The sequence below is a fragment of the Gekko japonicus genome, unplaced genomic scaffold, assembly GCF_001447785.1.
Source record: "Gekko japonicus isolate JY-2015 unplaced genomic scaffold, Gekko_japonicus_V1.1 scaffold635, whole genome shotgun sequence".
Taxonomy (NCBI): Eukaryota; Metazoa; Chordata; class Lepidosauria; order Squamata; family Gekkonidae; genus Gekko; species Gekko japonicus.
The window spans coordinates 657,261-678,819 of record NW_015161422.1 but is presented as its reverse complement, the minus strand read 5'-3'; the positions used below and the strand labels follow the sequence as shown (position 1 = coordinate 678,819).

General features: G+C 43.3%; 1 protein-coding gene across 1 annotated transcript in view; it reads right to left on the bottom strand.

Annotated features, from left to right (window-relative positions):
• The window catches only part of NIPAL4 (NIPA like domain containing 4), a 53,055-nt gene that overhangs the window by 5,515 nt on the left and 25,981 nt on the right, over positions 1-21,559 (bottom strand). The window contains exons 2-3 of the mRNA XM_015428367.1: positions 10,370-10,618; positions 2,917-2,973 (exon numbers count right to left, since the gene is read on the bottom strand). Of these exons, the coding sequence (XP_015283853.1) occupies positions 2,917-2,973; positions 10,370-10,618 (306 nt within the window). The remainder of the gene's footprint in view (positions 1-2,916; positions 2,974-10,369; positions 10,619-21,559) is intronic.

The following is a 21,559-nucleotide window of genomic DNA, read 5'->3' as shown; positions in this document are numbered from 1 at the left end:
TCGAACCATCGCTTTGAAATAAATTTTGCTTTACTTTTAAACGTGGATTTATTTTGAATGCCTGGGGATTGTTATGATATGTGCTTTGTGTTTGCATTTCTGTGCTGTGTTGATGATGCCTGTGTGTGTCTCATGTCTGGGTATATGTGCTTGGGAACTCAGGGATTTTCACTGCTGTTTGTATAGCTTGTTTTGCACCTCATGCTTGCCTATAAAAGGGCAAGACCTGTGTTGCCTGCTGCTTCTACAGAGCATGTGCTTCCCTGGAATGCCCCCATGATGCATCGGGACAAAGGAGACCAGCGCCATTGCACCCACTTTGGAATGTCTGGAAAATCACAGCGCACCCGCCATTGCTCATCTGTGGGAAAACTCGTAGCTCTTTTCCTGTTGAATCTGGTTTGGCATCTAAAGACAATAAGGTTTATGACCATGGAGCAGGCACCATCTCTGCAAGTCAAAAGTATCCATGGAAACGGAGGTTCACACCTAAACAGATGGCTTCGCTTTGATGTAGAGCAGTGAATCTGCATATAGGTTTCTTCCCCCTGATCAGGACGTCACCCCTCTCGACCCAATAGTGATAGGATAGAGGAGGACCCCGAAAGTTTATGGCAGGGGAAGAGCCATGCCCAAAAACACAGCTTTTAAAAGAGGATGCAGCCTTTGTTTTCTCTCTTCTTCTTCTTCCCTCTCTCCGGTTAGGTTAGGGTTAGAGCAACCCCCTCCCCACCCTCCTGCAACTTAAGAGGTGCAGCCCGCTGGCCAATATGGCAGCGAGAACCCCCCCCCATTCCTCCATTAGGACAGTTTAAGCTCTGCGAAAGGAGACTTTCCCGGGCTTGGTCTGGCCGTGTACACCAGATGAAGCACACACGTGGTTTGTTTATCTGCCCGTGGGAGGGAAGAGTCCCTTGGTATGACCTTTCGTCCAGATGATGGCCCAGAGAGGAAGGATCTCTTCATCAAAGGAGCGGATGAGTATGAGCTTCCCCCCCCCCTTAAACCTCACCCACTGTATAGCTTTGATGTGTTATTCTCTATGCTTATTGCTTTCTGTAACTGTTGTAATCTAAGGAAATATTGTGAGACTGATCAAATGCATCTATTTGGAGTGCTTTAGTATTGCTTAGTAAAGACAAACATTCATTCATAACCCTAGAGTGTTGGTCATTCTTGGAGATGGGACTGCAAGCTTTGATTAAAATCTCTGTATACAAGGACCTACCCGAACTCCCCGGAATTAGCTTCAAAAACAGAGCAGTTCTTATAACAGGATCTAACAGTTGTGTGTCCGTGATGTCTTTTTTTTTTTTGCAAGCTTCTTAACAGTGATGTGGCAGGTAAGAACAAATGAGCCCAAAACTAGAAGGGCAACCCACAAGCATCCCTGAACAGGATCTCTGAATCCATACAAGAGAGATAAACAAATCTGACAGTTATGTCATGGCTTATCACTGACTTTGGTCAGCATGATCAAGATGGGTAGCCGTATTAGTCAGTCTGTAGAGTAGAAAAGAGTAAGAAACCAGTAGCACTTTAAAAACTAACAACATTTGTGGTAGGGAATCAGCTTTTGTGAGTCACTGCTCACTTCTTCAGATGAAGAAGAAGAGATTGGATTTATACCCTGCCTTTCACTACCTGAGCAGTTTACAATCTCCTTTCCCCTCCCCACAACAGACACCCTGTGAGGTAGGTGGGGCTCAGAGAGGTCTTTTGAGAACTGCTCTTGAGAGAACTGCTCTAAAATAACTTGTGACTGCATGTGGAGGAGTGGGGAATCAAACCCAGTTCTCCCAGATTTGAGTCTGCACTCCTAACCACTACTGGCTCTTATCTGAAGATACCTGAAGCAGGGAGCAGTGACTCATGAAAGCTCATACCTTAACCACAAATCTTGTTAGTCTTTAAGGTGCTACTGGACTCTTACTCTTTGGTCAGCAGCAAGTATTTATGCTGAGGAGTATAACACCTTAAGTAAACACTCCTTAAAGGTGGGCCTCATTCAGTACAGTCCTCACAGAGAAGCTACAGAAACTGGCTCTGTGTAGCACTTGGGGTTGCCAGCTCTGAGTTGGGAAATACCTGGAGATTGGGGGGGGGGAGCCTGGGAAGGGTGGGGTTTGGGGAAGGAGGGACTTCAGCAGGGTATAATGCCACAGAGTCCACTCTCCAAAGGAACCTTCTCTCCAGGTGAACGGATCTTGGTCATCTGGAGATCAACTGTAATAGTGGGAAATATCCAGACGTCACCTGGATTTTGGCAACCCTAGTGGCACTGTGGTGATGTTGTTTTTCCACGAGGACTCTGTCTATGCAGACTCTTTCCATACCACCACAGAAAGTAGTTTTCACATATCACAAACGCTGCAAAGAATGCTACCATTTAGAAGGGACTATCAGTTGCTTCTGCATGTATAGCTGTACAATGGCCCTGGTCACACGGCAAAGTTGCCACGGGAGAGGCACGGAAGGTGGCTGGATTATCCGGGCATGATCACACCCCAACATCTGGGAAGTGGAGCACATCCGTGGCTTACCGCCGACAATGCGCATTTAAAAAATAGTACCTCCAAGGTACTAGTAAACGTTTGCCATGGGCTGCCTCCAGACGCCTGTGGTGTGATCGCGCTGGCGCGCAGCATTCCCCTCCGGTCCCTTGTTTACCCACTGGCACTGAGGGAAGGACTCGTGCTGTGCCGCCGGCATGTCTGATCACCTAATCGTGGATCAAACTGTGCTGGGGCAATTAGTCACGCCTCCCCCCCGCGATATCCGGCCCGTGTGCCCGGGGCCAATATGAAGTATCCTCTAGCTTGAAAGGAAATTGAGAGGGATTGAATCTTTATTTATCATGAAGGTTAAGTATTTTAACATGTATAAATCCAGGATAGTGAGAATAATCATACTTACTGGTGAGTAAACCAGCCCACCACAGCCAGTCCTTTAGGTATCCATGACCTCCATCCCCTAAGAAAGCAACAGCAGAAGACACACAAGCTTAGAGACAACTAAAAATTGAATGAAAACAAGAAGATCAAATAAGCAGAGTGACAGGTTGAAAATAAACTAGAAATGTGACCCATAAGTGAAACCTTACTTGCAGGTAATAATAGTTGTTAGCTATAACAAAAGTATTTACAAGTTAGATGGGTAGTACAGACACAACAGTTTTTAAAATTCTTTTGCAGGATGAAAATGAAGAATTACCTGCCTGACAGGGAAGTTCATAGAGCTTCACCCTTCTAAATCCACTGACTTCAGTGGACTTTAAAGGGTTTAGGATTGAACTGCAAGTAAACTACAGAGAATATTTTCGTAGCACTTCATCATATGTGGTTCTCTCAATGTGAAACAGAAAATGTCATTCCTGCGCCTACTCACCAGCTGTATGAATTTACTAAACAAATACATATGCATTTGTCTTTTATTGAATCAACCCATTGGTTCATCTATCTGCCCCACTTGGCAGTGGGTCTTTGGGATCTCAAACAGAGAATAGTCTTTCCCAGTACCTGCCACCTGAGATTCTTCACCTGGATCTGCCAGGGATTCAGATCAAGTCCTTCTAGATGCAAGGTACATGCTTCACCACTGAGCCACAAACACTCTCCCATAGTTATAGCAAGAACTTTTCCTCACAATCAGGAAATGAGAGCTATGTGGGTTAAAGAATATAACACCTCATGGTAATAAATCCTGAATACCTGTAACCCTTCCTCTCCACTCCGTGAGAATATGTATGAACACAATCTCTGACAAATCGAATGGAAAGCAACAACAATCATAAATATGTTCCTTATGAAAGGCCAACCATTCATATCCTGAATTTCAACTTATTTGGCAACAAAAAAAGGCCAAGAATAAAGTTTACTACAAGAAAGTAAACAAAGAGGTGGATTAGCCCTCCGGATTGGGCCTTAACGGCTATGAACTAGTTAAGGGATTGGATTGTACAAGACGATAAAAGATTATTGAATCTGGAGGGACATGATATACAGAGGGGATGGCATTTTTATATGTGGTATAATAAAGACAGGCCAGCCACCTTGTTTAAACAACATACCTTAAGAGCGGCCTTATATAAAGTATGGGAGGAGATAAAAGCGAAGTATTATGTCAAGTTACCTAGATGGATATCACCCACTGAAGCTTTCGCTAATCCTTCAATGCATATTAAATATTCTAAATGGAGGTATGAAGATCTTTTAGATGTAAAGGGAGAGTTAGTATCGGAGAAACTTCTTGAAGAACAAGGTATGAACTTGTCATGGTGGGAAAAAAACCAACTTACATCAAGATGGACAAAGGATAAACGAATAGGCTTTTATGTAAATCAGACCGCAATGGATAAGATATGGATAAATACAAAAGAAAAATTTATTAAAGAAATGTATAATTTCTGGTTAGAGTGGAAAATGGAGGATGAACAAATAAAGCCTTCAATGATAGCGTGGGTACAAGATATGGGATATAGTTTGAGCCTTGAACAATGGGAAACAGTATGGACAAGAAATATAAAATTTGTAAGAACAAATGCATTTAAAGAAAACATTATAAAGATGTTTTATAGATGGCATATTTCGCCAGCTAGACTAAACAAATTTAACGGGAAAATAGGGAAAAACTGTTGGAAGTGTAATTTTTGTACCGGTACTTTCTACCATATGTGGTGGCTCTGTTCTAAAACAAGAAAATATTGGGTCATGGTGAAAGAAATTATAGATAAAATGCTTGGTAAAGATTTAAAGCCAGAATGTTGCTTGTTAAATGTGTTACCTGATATATTTAAGGAAAAAGAGATATACTTAAATATGCAGATATTAACGGCAGCGAGAATTGTATTCGCAAAAAGATGGAAGGAAAAAAATATTCCTTCTAGAGAGGAGATTATTAGTAAATTATTTTATATTGCAGAAATGGAGAAACTAACTTATATTGTAGAAGAAAGAAGTCTGGAAAAGTATGAGAAGTACTGGGAAAAAATTTATGATTGGTTGAATGAGTTAAGATTAGGTTCAATTTAATGTAACTTATGTTATAGGTGCCAAATTTGGAATTATATAGGGTATAGGGTAGAAGATCTCTGTATATATGTACATTTACACTTTGTAAATTGTTGTTTTGACCTAGAGTGAAGAAAAGGTGTTGAAAATGCAATAAATAAAATATTTTTTTAAAAATGAACAACTGATATATTAGAATCTAGGAACAACGGTGATTGAGAAATAAGAATTTCTTCACTTTTTCACATAATTGGTTTAGTCAACAAATTAATTTACTAAAGCTTCAATAGGCTAACATGATTATATTTTGACGGGTAGGGTTAAGACATCTTTGTTCATTCTGTTCTATGTGGTGTTGTAATAGGGACAGTTTCCACATGGGGATAGGCTTGTGTGGTTTTCCTGTTGCCGCTACGACTGCTGATACAGCGCAGATGCAACCGGGCTTCCAGGTGGCAGGTTTCCCCATGATTTCTCTGCCCACGTCCCTTGGCAATGGCCATCTCCTCTCCCCCAGGCCACCAGGGCCTTTTCAGTTGTTGTTTTTGTTGTGTAATCAGCTACAGGGGATTGTTATACTGGTATTATCACAATTTGTGTAACAGGTTCATTAAATTTCCAGCCCCTTTCATTGTGGAGATACGCTTTTCTCCTTATATCTTTGCAACAAAAGGGCCAGCGACTTATTTTGTAAAACAATGAAAGATGGGAATTCAAAGAACCTGATACACAACTTGTGATAATGTTATATCACTATAATGATAGTCAATTGCCAATTTAAAACAGAAAAGCCCTCCAGTGGCGGGGAGAGGAAATGGCTGCCACAGCGAAGGGGTCAGGGGAAATAGCTGCAAAGTGTGGTGGAAAATCTAGACTTTTTCAACCACAACAGAGCTATCGAGTTTTACTGCAAACACAGGAGGTGCACGATGCTGTGGGAAAGCGGGGGTGAGGTGGGGGGGGGAGACACACACTATTTTCTGGTAGCACTGAAACCGTGGGAAAGAGCCTTTGAGGAAATGGCCAGGGAAGAACAAATGGCAGTCTTACAAAGAACTGATTTTTATAAATAATCTCATCCTTCCTTCAATATTATGCAAAGGGCACCTGTAATGGAAAGCTGATGATGTGTACCATGAAGTTCCTTTTAATTGTTAATTTATCAATTCAAAAGGAAGAAGATGACACTTAAGTTAATAAACAAACTGACAGGGCTACTAAAATGTTAATGCCTGCATGCAACAGATGTATAGATATAACATGTATTCACATGTCAGAGAACCAAGACTGGATGCCATTTACTTGCAGTGGTAAACACACAATTGCCACTATATTTGCTCAATAGGAATCAAACTTTACTTGGCTGTTTCCACTGAAATGGAAGTGAAGAAGAAGAAGGATTGGATTTATACCCCACCCTTCACTACCCAAGGGAGTCTCAGAGCGGCTTACAAACTCCTTTCCCTCCCCCTCCCCACAACAGACACCCTGTGAGGTAGGTGGGGCTGAAAGAGCTCTGACAGAAACTGCTCTTTTTTCAAAAACAGCTCTTATCAGAACTATGGCTTGCCCAAGGTCATCCAGCAGGTGCAAGTGGAGGAGTGGGGAATCAAACCCGGTTCTCCCAGATTAGAGTCCACACACTTAACTACTACACCAAACCAATGCTCCCTCTTAGCTTTGGAGTCTTGTGAGCAAAAATTCTACTTTGTGAGCTACTGGCATTACAGTTGTGAGCAAGCCATTTGGCTACTGTATAAATTAAGTTTGCTCTGGAGCCATCGTTCCTGAGCTAAGAAAAAAATGTGTGAGCCAGAGGCTATAAAACTGTGAGCTAGCTCACACTAACTCAGCTTAGAGGGAACACTGCACCAAGCTGGCTCATAATCGTACAATATAGAGTGATCACTGGGAAGCCTGTTGCATTGAATGAATACATTTTTTCTCTCTCTTATGGACTGTCTCAAACTCAGAAATGAGCAACTGATCATTTAGGCGATACATATAAATGTTGCCATTATCATATAGACTCATGTCCATTGGTGAGGCAGATTCTGAAGCAATCAATGTTGTTTGTGAGGCTGCTTATATCTCTGATAGATTACTAACTTATTTAGTAAGATTTGTTTAGCAATATCATGCTATTCATAAATAAAGTACATCTAAACCAGATGACTATATATATTTACTGAGTCATATTGAGGGTACTACTCCTGACTCAGAAACTGGCCGCCAGCTCATTTATTAGCATATGTTTTAGGAATAGATATTTCTGCTATTGTTCTTTACAATCTGACAAACAAGGAAGATGAAAACCTTGGAGACATGGATCACTGAATAAGATTATGATCTTTTATAAATAAAAATCCTGATGCGGTCCCACAATTTTTAGAGAAGCAGAAAAGGTTTCAGATTACAATTACACCAGCAGAACAGGAATCATCACTTCTCCTTGCCTGTCAGACCATGACAACAAATCAGGGCTGAAAGCCTTGATGGTGCGATGAGATGAGCAGATAAAGAGAATGAACAGGCAGCAAACTTGTCCCACAGAACTGCTGCACCCACGCAAATTCAGCAAGTGTAGCCTGAGTTGCAATGATTCTCCTATGGCTAAATAGGGAGGAGTCAGATTGCATAAGACTGTAGCGCACAGCTGATTCACACATGTATGTTCCATCACCTAACTACAGCATTTGTTAATGCACCATAGATACAACTTTCACAGCATTTGTAATCACAAACATAAAGCTTTCCACTGGAGGTGGTCCACACACCTTAGAGATATGCAATACTCAGCAAGCATGCGAGATACTGGTAGGGTTGCCAACTCTGGGTTGAAAAATACTTGGAGATTTGGGGGGTGGAGCCTGGGATGGAAGGATTTGGGGAAAGGCAAAAACTCAGTGGGGTACAATGCCATAGATTCTACCCTCCAAAGCGGCCATTTTCTTCAGGGGAATTGATCTCTATCTCCTCTAGTACAGGTCTAATTCTGGGAGATCTCCAGGGCTCATGTGGAGGTTGGCAACTCTAGATACTGGTGATGTAAACCCACATGTCTGGCTGCCAGAAAGTGCTTGTGTGGAACTCCAGTAACCAGGCCATGCCAGGTCTGGCAACTGGCTAGAGGGCTGAGAGCAGCTGCAACATTATCTGCACCACTATATCACTTCTGAGGAAAACCTGGAAGTGAGGTATGGTCCCTCTAGGAATCCAGGGTAGCTCCAGTGATTGTTCGAGCTACCTACACCACTTCCAGGTTTTCGCCAGGAGTGACATAGCAGTGTAGACATCACCATTTCCCCCCCTTCCATCGCCACTCGGAGAGGAGGCAGGCAGCTAGAACGGCAGGAATCACACAGCCCAGTTTACAACATTTATAATACATAAGCCTGTATCTAATAATCTGCATACAACATTCTTCTCCATTCTTGCAGCCCTTTCTGATCCCTGGAAAGACCATTCCCAGGGTTGTGGGGCATGTGAGGGGAACAAATGTGTAGGTTGGGGGGACTGAATCGATGAGGGACAAGATGAACTGACTCCTCCTACTTCTTCCACAAGGACAGTTCCTCTGAGGGGGAGAAACAATTTCATGCTCTTGTGCCTCCTCACTCAAGCCTCCCAAATTACAAAGCCACTCCTCCACGTAGGTCCCAAGGAATAGTCTTTTGGGGGAGTTGGCAGGGACTGCAGCAATGGAGAGGAATGCAGGAATATTCTGTGTACCTTCTGAGCATGGACAGTTGGATGCAAGCCACTGCATGAAGGGAATATGCCCTGCCAGGCTTTAGGGGCAGTCCCAGAGTTCATAGATTTTCTCTAAGACAGACGCATGTATTATTATATTCTTATCACTGTATACATATTTTTCAACATGGGAGATATGTTTCTTATTGCAGCAAGTATTAGCATAAGCAGAAGGCTTGCCCGTAGAATCTCACGTTTCCATTGTGCAAACCAGGGGTGGCCAAACTTGCTTAATGTAACAGCCACATAGAATAAAGGTCAGATGTTTGAGAGCCACAAGACATGAACAAATATTATACACACTTTTTATTGAAAAATATGCAAATTTGCTTTTTATTAACATTAAATTAGACTGTGTGAAAGAGCCACACGTGGCTCTCGAACTGCAATTTGGCTACCCCTGGTGTAAACTATAGGTGCACATGCAGGAAACACAATTGTGGTAAGCAGGAAGCTGGTAGCTGAAACCTCAGTCCAGCCAGATATCAGAAGTAGCGTATACAGTAGCGTAATACGTCATGCATGGACAAAAGAAGAGGGTCAATTGGTTAACCTACATTTCTTTGTCCATGTAAAAAAAGAGGATCCATTCTGAATTAAATCATAACAGAATACAAGTGTTGAGGTGTAGCGAATCTGAGCTTTTAAATGAAAATGACTATTTCCAACAATAGAAAGTACCCTGTCTGAATAGTACTCCTTCCTAAGAACTATAGTGTGTACACCTTTGATTGTGCTTGAGCATCTGGTATATAAGCTCTTCGTAGCATACAGAGACACAACACAGTCAACCCACCCACTGACCCTTCACTTGTAGCTTGCCATGAACTCTCGTCATGGGTGCAACTTTTATATGCTAGATCACAAGAAAACACTTTTGTTTCTTTAAAATATCTACACCCACAAAGGTTGCTCCTATCTCCCTCTTCCCCAGCCCACTCTCCTCCACTGCTGAACGTACAGGATGAAAGGCTTATGGAAAGCACCCAGCAATTCCTCTTGAACAGCACTCAGGCTGTATTAATAGTACTCCAATAGATGAACTCCCTGTCCCTTCATTACATCAGTCTTTATATTTTTAGGTGTACAGCTAACATTTTATGGGTACATCATAAAATATGAAATGTGAGCATGGCAAACATATGTGCACCATGCAGGCACACTCATCAAGATTATCAGTTCCTATGGAGTGTATGCTTGATGGAAAACAGGGATTGGCCCAGTGAATAATGTGTGAATGGCCTACAACACACTCAGAGGCTCAAAGCCAAACCTCCATTATAGGCTTTCCCACATTCTCATTATGCTTGCTTGTGTGTTCCTGTTGCTTGGGGGGGGGGGGGTGTCTCTTCTACACGTGTTTTACTCCCTCTAGTGGTTGTTTCGATATTACATCACTTTATTTCTGTCATATTTAAACTGCATGTTTTTATGCTAGACATACATTAATGTAATACCAAATTAACCACTAGAGGGAGCAAAACGTATGCAGAACGGGGGGGGACCCTGAAGTAACAGGGACACACCAACGAGGAATATGTGAATACAGAAAAGCCCTATATCTAAAACAGTTTCTATTCCCACCTCTGCAGTAAAGTAAATCATACCTGCCGGGGTGCCTCCTTTCTCCACTAACCGTAGCAGTCCTTTCTTCTTGAGGATGACACTGCTGCCAATGAGAAAGCTGGAGAAGATGGCCAGGGCCAAGCCAATGTAGAAACCATATTTGTTTTCTACTTGCACCATCCAGTCAGCATCCAAAGTAAGATTTTCTTGAGGTGAGATTGTTGGGCTGACATTCCCAATGACCTGACAGACTGTCTGCCAAGACAGACAAGTCAGGGTCAACAAAGAACCTGGGAACATAAGAAGAAGGGAAGGGGAGAGAAATTAAGATTAAGAATTTAATGAATAAATGTTTCTGTGACTATGTCTAGCTTACCATCTCTCAGGAAATCATTGTTCTTTCCCCCTTCCTCGTGATTTCTAAATCTTCACCAATTTACGATTTCAATAATTTCTTCATGAATGTAAGAGTGCAGTTCTTGTGTTTTAGACTGCTCCAAGGACAGGCCTGTGAAAACATGGCATCCCAAAACCCTGAAGACACCATCACTGTTTCTCTCTTCTGCCTCCAGTTCTAAATTTTTATTAATCATTCTATCTTTGTTCCGTTGGCCAGAAGAATTTAAATGAAACCTTTTTTGTGTGTTTCTTTAAATCTGCAACCCAATAGCAGTTTTGCAGTTTTGATGTATTTTTGTAAATTAGTATGTGCAAATGATTGATGGCCTGTTTTAAACAGGACATGCTTTAAGTCCTTATTGTGGAATAATCTTCACCTTAACTAATGCATAGCTAGAATTTCCGTTCCCTTTTGATACGGCAGGGTTTCTGTGCTTTGAATGTAATAGGGGATTTTTTCTCTCATTACTATTGTGGGGGAAAGCTTTACCTGATGACTTACTGTCAAGCAGGGATTGGAGCCCTGTCAGAAAAAAAAGGTGGCAATTGTGTACAGAACAGTTAACAAGTCTTGGTCTGGAGTTTCCAGGCTAGTTACGCTATAATCCCATGTACTTTGAGTAATTGACCACAAATGCCACAGATACAAAATGTTTACAGAACCATTTTACTAATTCACACCCAAACATTTCAATCCAAGATACAAAATGTTTACAGAACCATTTTACTAATTCACACCCAACATTTCAATCCAAAAATGCATCCCAAAGCAGACTGAAATCCAAGACGTCAATGCATCATAAGAACATAAGAGAAGCCAATGTTGGATCAGGCCAATGGCCTATCCAGTCCAACAATCTGTCACACAGTGGCCAAAAATACCAGGTACCATCAGGAGATCCAGCAGTGGGGCCAGGACACTAGAAGCTCTCCCACTGTTGCCCCCTCCCCCCAGCACCAAGAATCATTTGCCCCAGAGTTCCTATCTATACCTTGTGGCTAATAGCCACTGATGGATCTCTGCTCCATATGTTTATCTAATTCGCTCTTGAAGCCGTCCATGCTTGTAGCACGCATTGACTTCAGGTTGCCACCATCATTCCTACCAGTGCTTTTTGCAGCTACATGACAATGGGATATTCTGGTCTAACAGCTGGAATTTGCATTTCTTAAATGTCTCACCATCAAAGCATAGAAGGCTCTATTTGCCCTAGAGATGGCAACCTTCCCCAGCTTGGCAAAGTGTATTGATGAACATTAGGATTACAATCCTTTTTGAAATCAAGATTCTGCTACATGGGTGGCAATTAATCCAACCAGAGAAACTTTTCCCAGCATGGAGTATGGCAACTAGGGGTAGATAAATGTGCTGGGTTTCTTTCCATCTTACAGTTACTATGAACAGAACCTTTGTCTGAAAAAAATGGCAACTCTAGCAAGGGCTCTTTGACAGCTGACTGAAAAGGTGCAAACTACCTGCAAAATAAAACCAAGCATACAGCAGTCTAGGAAGGACATTACAGCACTGGCCCTTTAACACCCCACAAGGAAGGAGGCCCAGTTAAAATGGTCTGCCCACTAAGGTCATGGATCTTTGTGGATTCCAGAATGATCTAGGGGATTTCAGGATTTCAAACACATGCTCTGTTGAGACTGAGGCGGGAGCTTCAAATATGAAGCTCCTTGAAGCTATTGATATGGTTGCCCCTTGTCAACCTCTTCCATCCTCGGGATGGAACCAGAGTTCCCCCTAAGCTGAGTTAATGTGAGCCAGCTCACAGTTTTTTAGCCTCTGGCTCACACATTGTTGTGTCTGCTCAGGAAGGAGGGCTCCAGAGCGAACTAACTTATGCAGTAGCCAAATCCCTTGCTCACAGCGTTAATGCCAGTAGCTCACAAAGTAGAATTTTTGCTCACAAGACTCCACAGCTTAGAGGGAGCATTGGATGGAACCCAGCACCCTGGTTTACCACAGAGCAGGGTGACATGAAGACAGCTGGGAGAAGTCTAAAATGGCACTGGTGGAAAACTTGCACAGACTCTAACAGAATGTGCTATACAGCCTGTTGGAAGACCTATGAGGCAAAAAAATAGCTGTGATACTTTTGCAGAGTTTTCTTTGCCGATAAAGTATTATGACTACGAACTGATCTGGATGCTGGTTGTAAAACAGGTCAATCTGAAGAAATGTATAAATACATCCTCTGGTCTGTTAATAGACGATTTTGACCCAATTACCCTGACAGATGCTGACAGAGTCCTGGGATCTGTGAAGGCAACTACTTGTGCTCTGGATCTTTGCTCATCCTGAATGGTAACATCATATAAATATCACATCAACAAGCAGCTGGTGTCCATCATAAAATCAATCACTGATGGAGGACACCTTCCCTTGGCCACTCAAAGAGGCAGTTACCTGTCCAATACTTTGAAAACCTGCCCTGCGGGAAAATAGTAATGCACAATCTCTAAACTGCACTGAAAGAGCAGTAGCTGACCAGCTACATGTTTACTTGGATCTCATATGGACTCTTTTTCAGTTTGGCTTCAGGCCAGGCTATGGGACAGAGACAGCTCTGCTGGCTTTGGCTGATTACTTCTGTCTGAACATAGGCAAAGGCCATGCTTCTTTGTAACTCCTACTGGACTTATCTGCAACTTTTGATACAGAGGATGATTCCATCTTGTTGAGACATCTGGAATCAGCAGGAGGTATCAAGGGATGTGCTCTGGATTGGTTCAAATAATTCCTCACAGATTGGACTCAAAGGGTTGCCTTTGGAAATCACTGGTTTTTAGCGCAGAATCCATCCTGTGTGGTTCCACAGGGTGTAGTCCTACCCTCCATTCTGTTCAGCCTCTTAGAATTAATCATCTGTAGCTGACAACAGCCAGACCTATAGCTCATTATTCAAATCTCCTGGAAGTGTGGTTGAGATCCTGTATCGCTGCCTGTCTGCTATAGTTAAATGACTAAGAGTGAAACTTAATCCTCACAAAAGAGAGGTAATGCTGGCTGGGAAGGCAGAAATATTGAAGAACATTGCACTTCCCACCTTCAGTGGGGTTCAGCTGGCCCTTGCTGACTCAGTCGAGAGCTTAGGGGTTACACTGGAGCCAACATTACTGCTGGAGAAGCAAGTTGACGCAACTGCAAAAAACACTTTCTGCAAACTCAGTCTAGCCTGGAAGATGGCCCCTTACCTTGACTCAGCCAATCTGGCCACCTGGATACATAATACGGTAACACTGAGACTAGACTACTGTAATGCACTCTACATAGGTCTCCCCTTGAAGTCAAATTGGAGACTTCAGTTGGTGCAGAATGCCACAGATCAGTTATTATCAGTAGTTAGGCAGAGCATGCATATTACTCTCATTCTTCAATCACTTCATTGGCTGCCCATAACTAACCAGGTTCAATTAGGAACCAGCTATTATAAAAAGTCTTTGATCACCTTGGACCATCATATCTGCAGGATTGCCTCTCCCCCATGCTCCACGATTAGAGCTTCACTCTTCTGAGCAAGGCCTTCTGTAGGTTCCACCCTGTAAACGGGCAAGGTCAATAACTGCCCATGCACATTCATTCTCTGTTGTGGACCCCAGCATATGAAATGGCCTGCCTGGTGAAATCAGGAAGGCTCTCACTTGACCAGCATTTTGCAAATTATGCAGAGCTGAATTATTTAGAAGGGAACTTTTACAATGGTAATGTCACTTTATTATAACCCAGGGGTGGCCAAACTTGCCAGAAACACACAGAATAAACATCAGATGTTTGAGAGCCGCAAGACATGAACAAATATTATACACACATTTTTATTGAAAACTATGCACATTTGCTTTTTATTAACATTAAATTAGACTGTGTGAAAGAGCCACATGCAGCTCCTGATCTGCAGTTTGGCCACCCTGTTATAACCGAATGGTTCAGGAAGAATGCTCTAATAAAGGGAAAGAAACTGTGGACTATAACATTGCGTACACTATGTACCTACCTGTAAGTACTATCCTACTATGTAATTTCTGCATCATTTAACATATCATGTTAATATTTACATGTTATTTAAGATTTCTGTTTTGTTTCCCTATTGTATATTGGATGCCCCATCCTATTTATTGCATTGATTTGCACTATATCATCTGCCTCGAGACTTTGGTGAGAAATAAATAAATAAAACCAGGGGAAAGGATATGGAAAAATGCTTGCTTGATAGAAGATGTTGACCAGAATAAATAGTTTTTGTCTGTCTTTTGGGAAGAAGTACATGCAAAAGACAGAAAGTTGAGAGAAGCACCAGAGCTTGGCAACAACATGAAAATGATTAACCTATATAAAACATTCCATCTAACAGATTATATCCAATACAACCTGTGTACGAACATACAATTCAGTCCAAATAAACCCTATTAAATCAGTAGAACAATTCCAAATGTAACCCACTTGGAAGCCGCTGTTTTCAAATAACTTTAACAACAACATTCAGGTGGATAGCCATGTTGGTCTGAAACAGCAGAACAAGGTTTGAGCCCAGTGGCGCCTTTAAGACCAACAAAGTTTTATTCAAGGTAAGAGCTTTCCGTGTGCACGCACACTTCCTCAGATACAATGAAAAAACATTTTTTCATTTTATCTGAGGAAGTGTGCGTGTACACGAAAGCTCATACCTTGAATAAATCGTCTTTGGTCTTAAAGGTGCCACTGGACTCAAACTCTGCTAAATGTATTTTTACACCTTTACTTCACTTTATTTGATAGCTTTCCTTAGATTTACTAGTATCATAGAATCATAGAGTGAGAAGGTATCTCCAGGGTCATCTAGTCCAACCCCCTGCACAATGCAGGAAATACACAAATACCTCCCCCCCACACCTCCAGGGACCCCCCCAGGGACCCCTGTTCCATGCCCAGAAGACGACAAAAAAAAATCCAGGATCCCTGGCCAAACTGGTCTAGACCCCAAAAGTGGTGATCAGCATTCTTGACCCCAAAGTGCTGGTCAGCATTTCCCTGGATGTGTAAGAAAGGGCCACAAGAACTAAGCACTGATGCAACCCTTCCTGCCCTCCCTCTCACAATCTGCCTAAGTTCACAGAATCAGCATTGCTGACAGATGGCCATCTAGCCTCTGCTTAAAAACCTTCATAGAAAGCAAGCCCACCACCCCCTGAGGAAGTCTGTTCCACTGAGGAACCGCTTTGTCAGGAAGTTCTTCCTAATGTTTAGTCAAAAACTCTTCTGACTTAATTTCAACCCAATGGTTCTGGTCCGAAAACAACTCTGTACCATCCTCTATATGGCAGCCCTTCAAGTACTTGAAGATGGTTATCATATCACGTCTCAGTCGTCTCCTTTCCAGGCTAAACATACCCAGCTCCTTCAACCTTTCCTCATAGGACTTGGTCTCCGGACCCCTCACCATCTTCATTGCCCTCCTCTGGACATGTTCCAGCTTGACTATATCCTTCTTAAACTTTGGTGCCCAAAACTGAACACAATACTTTAGGTGAGGTCTAACCAGAGCAGAGTAAAGTGATACCATCACTTCGTGTGATCTGGACACTATATTTCTGTTGATACAGCCAAAAATCACATTTGCCTTTTTAGCTACCGCATCACACTTCTGACTCATGTTCAGTGTATGGTCTACTTAGACCCCTAGATCCTTTTCGCACACACTATGGCAAAGACAAGTCTCCCCCATCCTATAATTATGCATTTGATTTCTCCTACCTAAATGTAGAACGTTACATTTATCCCCACTGAAATTCATTTTATTTGTTTTAGCCCAGTTTTCAAGCCTGTCAAGATCATCCTGTATCCCAGGAATTTCTACATTGGAGGGCATTTTAATTCCTTGGGGGGCATCAATCTAATTAAATGTAATTTAATTAACTTATGCACTCCAGCTGGACCAGGATGCCCTGACACTGGTTGCTAGTCACCAGCTCCTGGAGATTGGGGCGGCTTAGTCCGGGTAGGGGGCATAAAGCAGCCCTCCAAGTCCATCCCGGGCCAGAGGGATGAAGGTGCTGGATGGCTGCCCATTCTTGTCATCCTCAGGCGCCTTCTTCTGCAAGGGAAACTCACCCTGCTGCCTGCCTTCACTCGTGTGGGAGTGGGCGGCAGCCACCTCCCTGGCCAACGGCTACTCAGAGCAGCATGTTTGGGCACCCAGCGCCCCCCCCCCAGCCCAGCCAGTGCCTGCACGGGGCATGCAAAGCCAGCAAGAAGCAGTCAAGCATGGGCAACCGCACCAGGTGGCCATGCTGCATGAGTGGTGGCACCTGCAGAAAGTCAACCAGGCCTTCGAGGCCCTCAAGTGCTGTGCGGCTGCCAGCTGGGACAAAGGGCAATGATGCCTGGCTGGCTCACTTTAAACTGCATGGCTGGAGCACTGCTGCCTCAGCCAGAGTCCCTCCCCTCACCACACAGCCAACCCCATCCTTCCACGAGCTGATCAGACAGCTCAGGGCAGAGCTGGGGGCGCACGGGGGCCAGGAGAAAGGGCGCCAATGTAGAGAACCGAGCATGACTACAGGACCTCTGGGCAGGGCATAAGGAACACCCTATCCCCGCTGCAGTCCAGGAAGTGGCAATGAATGATCCCAGGGAAAAGTACAGTGCAGGGGGAAGGCAGGTAGAAGTGGCAGCCATGGCAGCGCAGGGGGAGTTCACAGAGGCCGCTACATCTTGCCAGAGAGTCGGGACACCTGGGTTGAAAGGAAGTTGTGGGGCCTTGGTAGGAAGTTGGGGGCGCCAGGCCCCAAAATGCCCCATTGTAGCTACAGGCCTGATCCTGAGACTGTCTTCTACCATATTTGCTACCTCTCCCAAGTATGCTTGTAGATAGATAATTACCATATTAAATAAAATGATAACCATTTAATTCTATTTAATACATTTAACTTTTTGTGTTTATTGCATTCAGGTGTTGTACCCTTATTGTGCAGGGTGTTTTGTTGTAGCACACTTAATTTGGCTTCTCCCATGTTAAGGGGCTGGAATGCATACAAATCAACCCTACAGGGGTATGTTGAGGACAGTGTGATATAAGGAACTGCTACTCAGTTCTAGAATATTTACATTACACAAGCGGATGATAACTCTAAACTCATGGAATTCCATGAATGGGATTTCCTTTTGGAAAAGGTTCTTGTTACATGATGAAATAAGTACTTTAAGAACAGGTGGCTTAATAGCCATATTAAAAATTGGTATTTTCCAAATTATCTCATGCACTTGGCCTGCTTTTGTAATGTTTCCTCAACATCACAGGCCAGAAAACATGGGAAACTTGATGGAGGTACAGTTAGAAATAATTTAATGATTTGGCAGGAAATATCACAGAATGAATAAGTTTCCTTGCTACGGTTGCCGGCTACAGGTTGGGAAATACCTGGAGATTTTAGGGTTGGAGCCTGAGGCAGGCAGGGTTTGGGGAGGGGAGGTACTTTAATGAGGTATAATTCCATAAAGTCTAACTTCCAACGTGGCCATTTTCTCCAAGTGAATGGATCTCTGTCACCTGGATATCAGTTGTAATCCGAGGAGATCTCGTAGTCACCAGCTGGAGGGTGACAACAACCCTATTCCTTGCTGAGGGCCAATGAGGGCTAAACCACATTGTATGCTGGATTTCCCTGAGTGAAACTCCAGGTGTGTTATCTGGCCCTCAAAAGCCATCGGGGAGGCATATGGATTTAGGTAGGGCTGCCAGGTCCCCCAGGAGGGTGGAGGTTCCCCCACTCAAAGGGTCCCCAATCTGTCGGTCTGGAAAAGGCCGGCAGGGGAACCCCACCCCCAACGTGCCCAGTTTGGGCCGACGTGCCCGGCGCAATGATGTCACCTGGAGGTAGGCATGTCGCCAGCTGACGCTCTAGCAATCAGCCTGAAAACTCTATGGAGACCAACTCTCCCCTGCTTTTAAAGGTAAGTCACTTGGCAACCCTAGATTTAGGCCACAGTGCAGGAGATAAGGGTGGTTTAATTCCTGCTTGAAAATGTCTGTCCTGGAAAAGGAAAGCAGAAGGACAGTATGGATAACCATATTTTTGCAGTACAAAAACTGAAATCAATCCAAGAAAGCATTTCTAATTGAGGAATTGACACAAGTTGCTAAATTAACACCACCACTTCCCTTTCCCCAGCACCATAGCCATGACCCATGCAACACAAATTGGTGTCTGCTTTAGTAGGGCAAAAATTAGATATTGAGAGTTCCTATGAAGCTCTGAAAATCTACAAAAGCTGCCAGTTACCTTTGGAAAAAAAACAAGGCACTTGGGCTTTATGAGTAAATTAATCAAACAAAATAAACTGTACACTGATGGAATAAAATCTACCTAAGATTTTAGGGAGGGAATTGAAATTCCTACACAGAGAAAACAGGACCTTAAGGTCTTAATTTGTTCCAGCATAAGCTTTCATGGGTCTGACGAAGTGAGCTCTCATGAACAAAAACTCGTGCTGGAATAAACTTTGTTAGTCTTTGAGATGCCACTGAATGTAAAAACATAAGAGGAGCCCTGATGGATGAGACCAGTGGTCCATCTAATCCGGCTTCCTGTTTCACACAGTGGCCAAACAATTGTCCTTGAGGACAAACAAACAGGACATATAGGTCAAGACATTCCCCTGATGATGTCTCCCAGCATAATGCCTCTGAATGAAAAGGTTCCCTTTAGTCATTATGGCTAGTAGCCACTGACAGATCCTCCAATAATCTGTGTAATCCCCTTTTAAAACTATCCATGCTAATGGTCATCATTATATCCACCAGCAGTAAATGCCACCGTTTAATTACTTGTTGGCTGTCCTGAATCTATTTCCTATCAACTTCATTGGGTGCCCTTGATGTGATGGGGAAAAATCTCGTTATCGACTTTCTCTACCACTTATGTAATTTTATATACCATTATCACAGGGGTGGCCAAGCTTGCTTAATGTAAGAGCCACATAGAATAAACACCAGATGTTTGAGAGCCACAAGGCATGAACAAATATTACCCACACATTTTTATTGAAAAATATGCACATTTGCTTTTTATTAACATTAAATGAGGCTGCCAAAAATAAAAACAAAAGGGGTAAAAACAGTTATTGATAATATTTATTTGCCTTCTCCAAGTCGGCCAGTGGGGAGGGGCTTTGAGAATGCACTCAGTTGCTTTCTTTCTCTGCTCTTCCCCCCACCTCAAGCCTACCCAGGGAGGGGAACACTGGCTGGGGAAGGGAAGACCAATCAGGGAAGCATGCCTCCCCTTCACTTCCCCAGCTACCCTGCCAGGAGCCACACAATATGTGTGAAAGAGCTGCATGTGGCTCCTGGTTTCCCCCCGACGAGCTCAGCCATGCCCCCAACGCCAGCAATGTCGCACATCACTTCCGGACACCGACGAGGTTCCCTCGCTTCGAGGGGTAAGTGGATTTGGCAACCCTAGTCACAATCCACCTTTTTAATATCCTGAACAATCCACAAAATTGGCCACTACACTGCTCATGCCCAATTGCAGAGAATTTATGAAAAATTAAACGACAACCCCATTCCCAATCCTTGTGTGGTTCCCCTGCTCTCTTCCCTCCATTACAAGAATTGTCCATTGATTCCTACAACTTATTTCCTGTTTAACTATTTTTGAATCAGCAAAAGATTCATCTTGTCATTCCCATGACTGCTAAATTTACTCAGGAGTGTTTGGTAAAGCGTGTGTTCAATGGACTCCTGTTTTATTTTGCTGCTACAAATTGGCTACCCAACTGGAATTATCCAGCACATGGGGATTTGCAAGATGAAACTTGTTCCTTATTTTTAACAAGAGTAAACACAGATACAACTCACATTTCATCAGTTAAGAATAGATCAGTATTTGCATCTACGCTGCATAATCGAGTGTGGGCTGGGAAACTGCTGAGTCTCTGTAGTTCCCACACTTCAGACTCACCTGATAAACCAACACTATAGCTTGCTACAAGCAACAGAGTGTAGAAACCCATGTAGAGGCTGGGGAGGGCAGGGTTTGGGGTGGGGAAGGACCTCAGCAGGGTATAATGACATAGAGTCCACTGGCCAAAGCAGCCATTGTCTCCAGGAGAACTGATCTTGGTCATCTGGACATCAGTTTTAATAGCTGGAGATCTCCAAGTGCCACCTGGAGGTTGGCTTATGTTAATTTGGAACTATGCAGTGGCAGCTAAGGTAGAAAAGCACCTCCTCCTGTGCCACGTTTTCTGGGTTCCAAGGATCTGGAAAGTGGTTCCATAGCCAATTACACGGTTGCCAACTCTGGGTTGAGAAATACCTGTAGATTTGAGGGGTAGAGCCTGGGGAGGACAGGGTTTGGGGTGGGGAGGGACCTCAGCAGGGTATAATGCCATAGGGTCCACTGGCCAAAGCAGCCATTGTCTCCAGGAGAACTGATCTGGGTCATCTGGAGATCAGTTGTAATAGCTGGGAAATTTTCTGTAGGGGACATGATGTGCTGTGGCTGGGGAACATGGTAATTTCTGGGAGATCTCCAGGCCCCACAGGGAGATTGGCAACTCCACTGACCGTTTAAGGGAAGATTGGGATATGTATTTTACCTCAGGACACATTCAATGACTCCCAATAGTAACAATAGTAGTAACAGCAATACTATTTAGTAACAGCAAACTATTTAGAATGTTAGAGGCAAAGGCCATTCAGGCCACATATGCAAATGACCTCTGTGTTCTGACTGGCTATGGGAGGGAGACGAACAGCAAACTGTTTAGAATGTTGGAGGCAGGACTCAGGCAATGCAGCCAGTGGATAGGGACAATTTCTTTTTTAAAAAAATAATCTTTT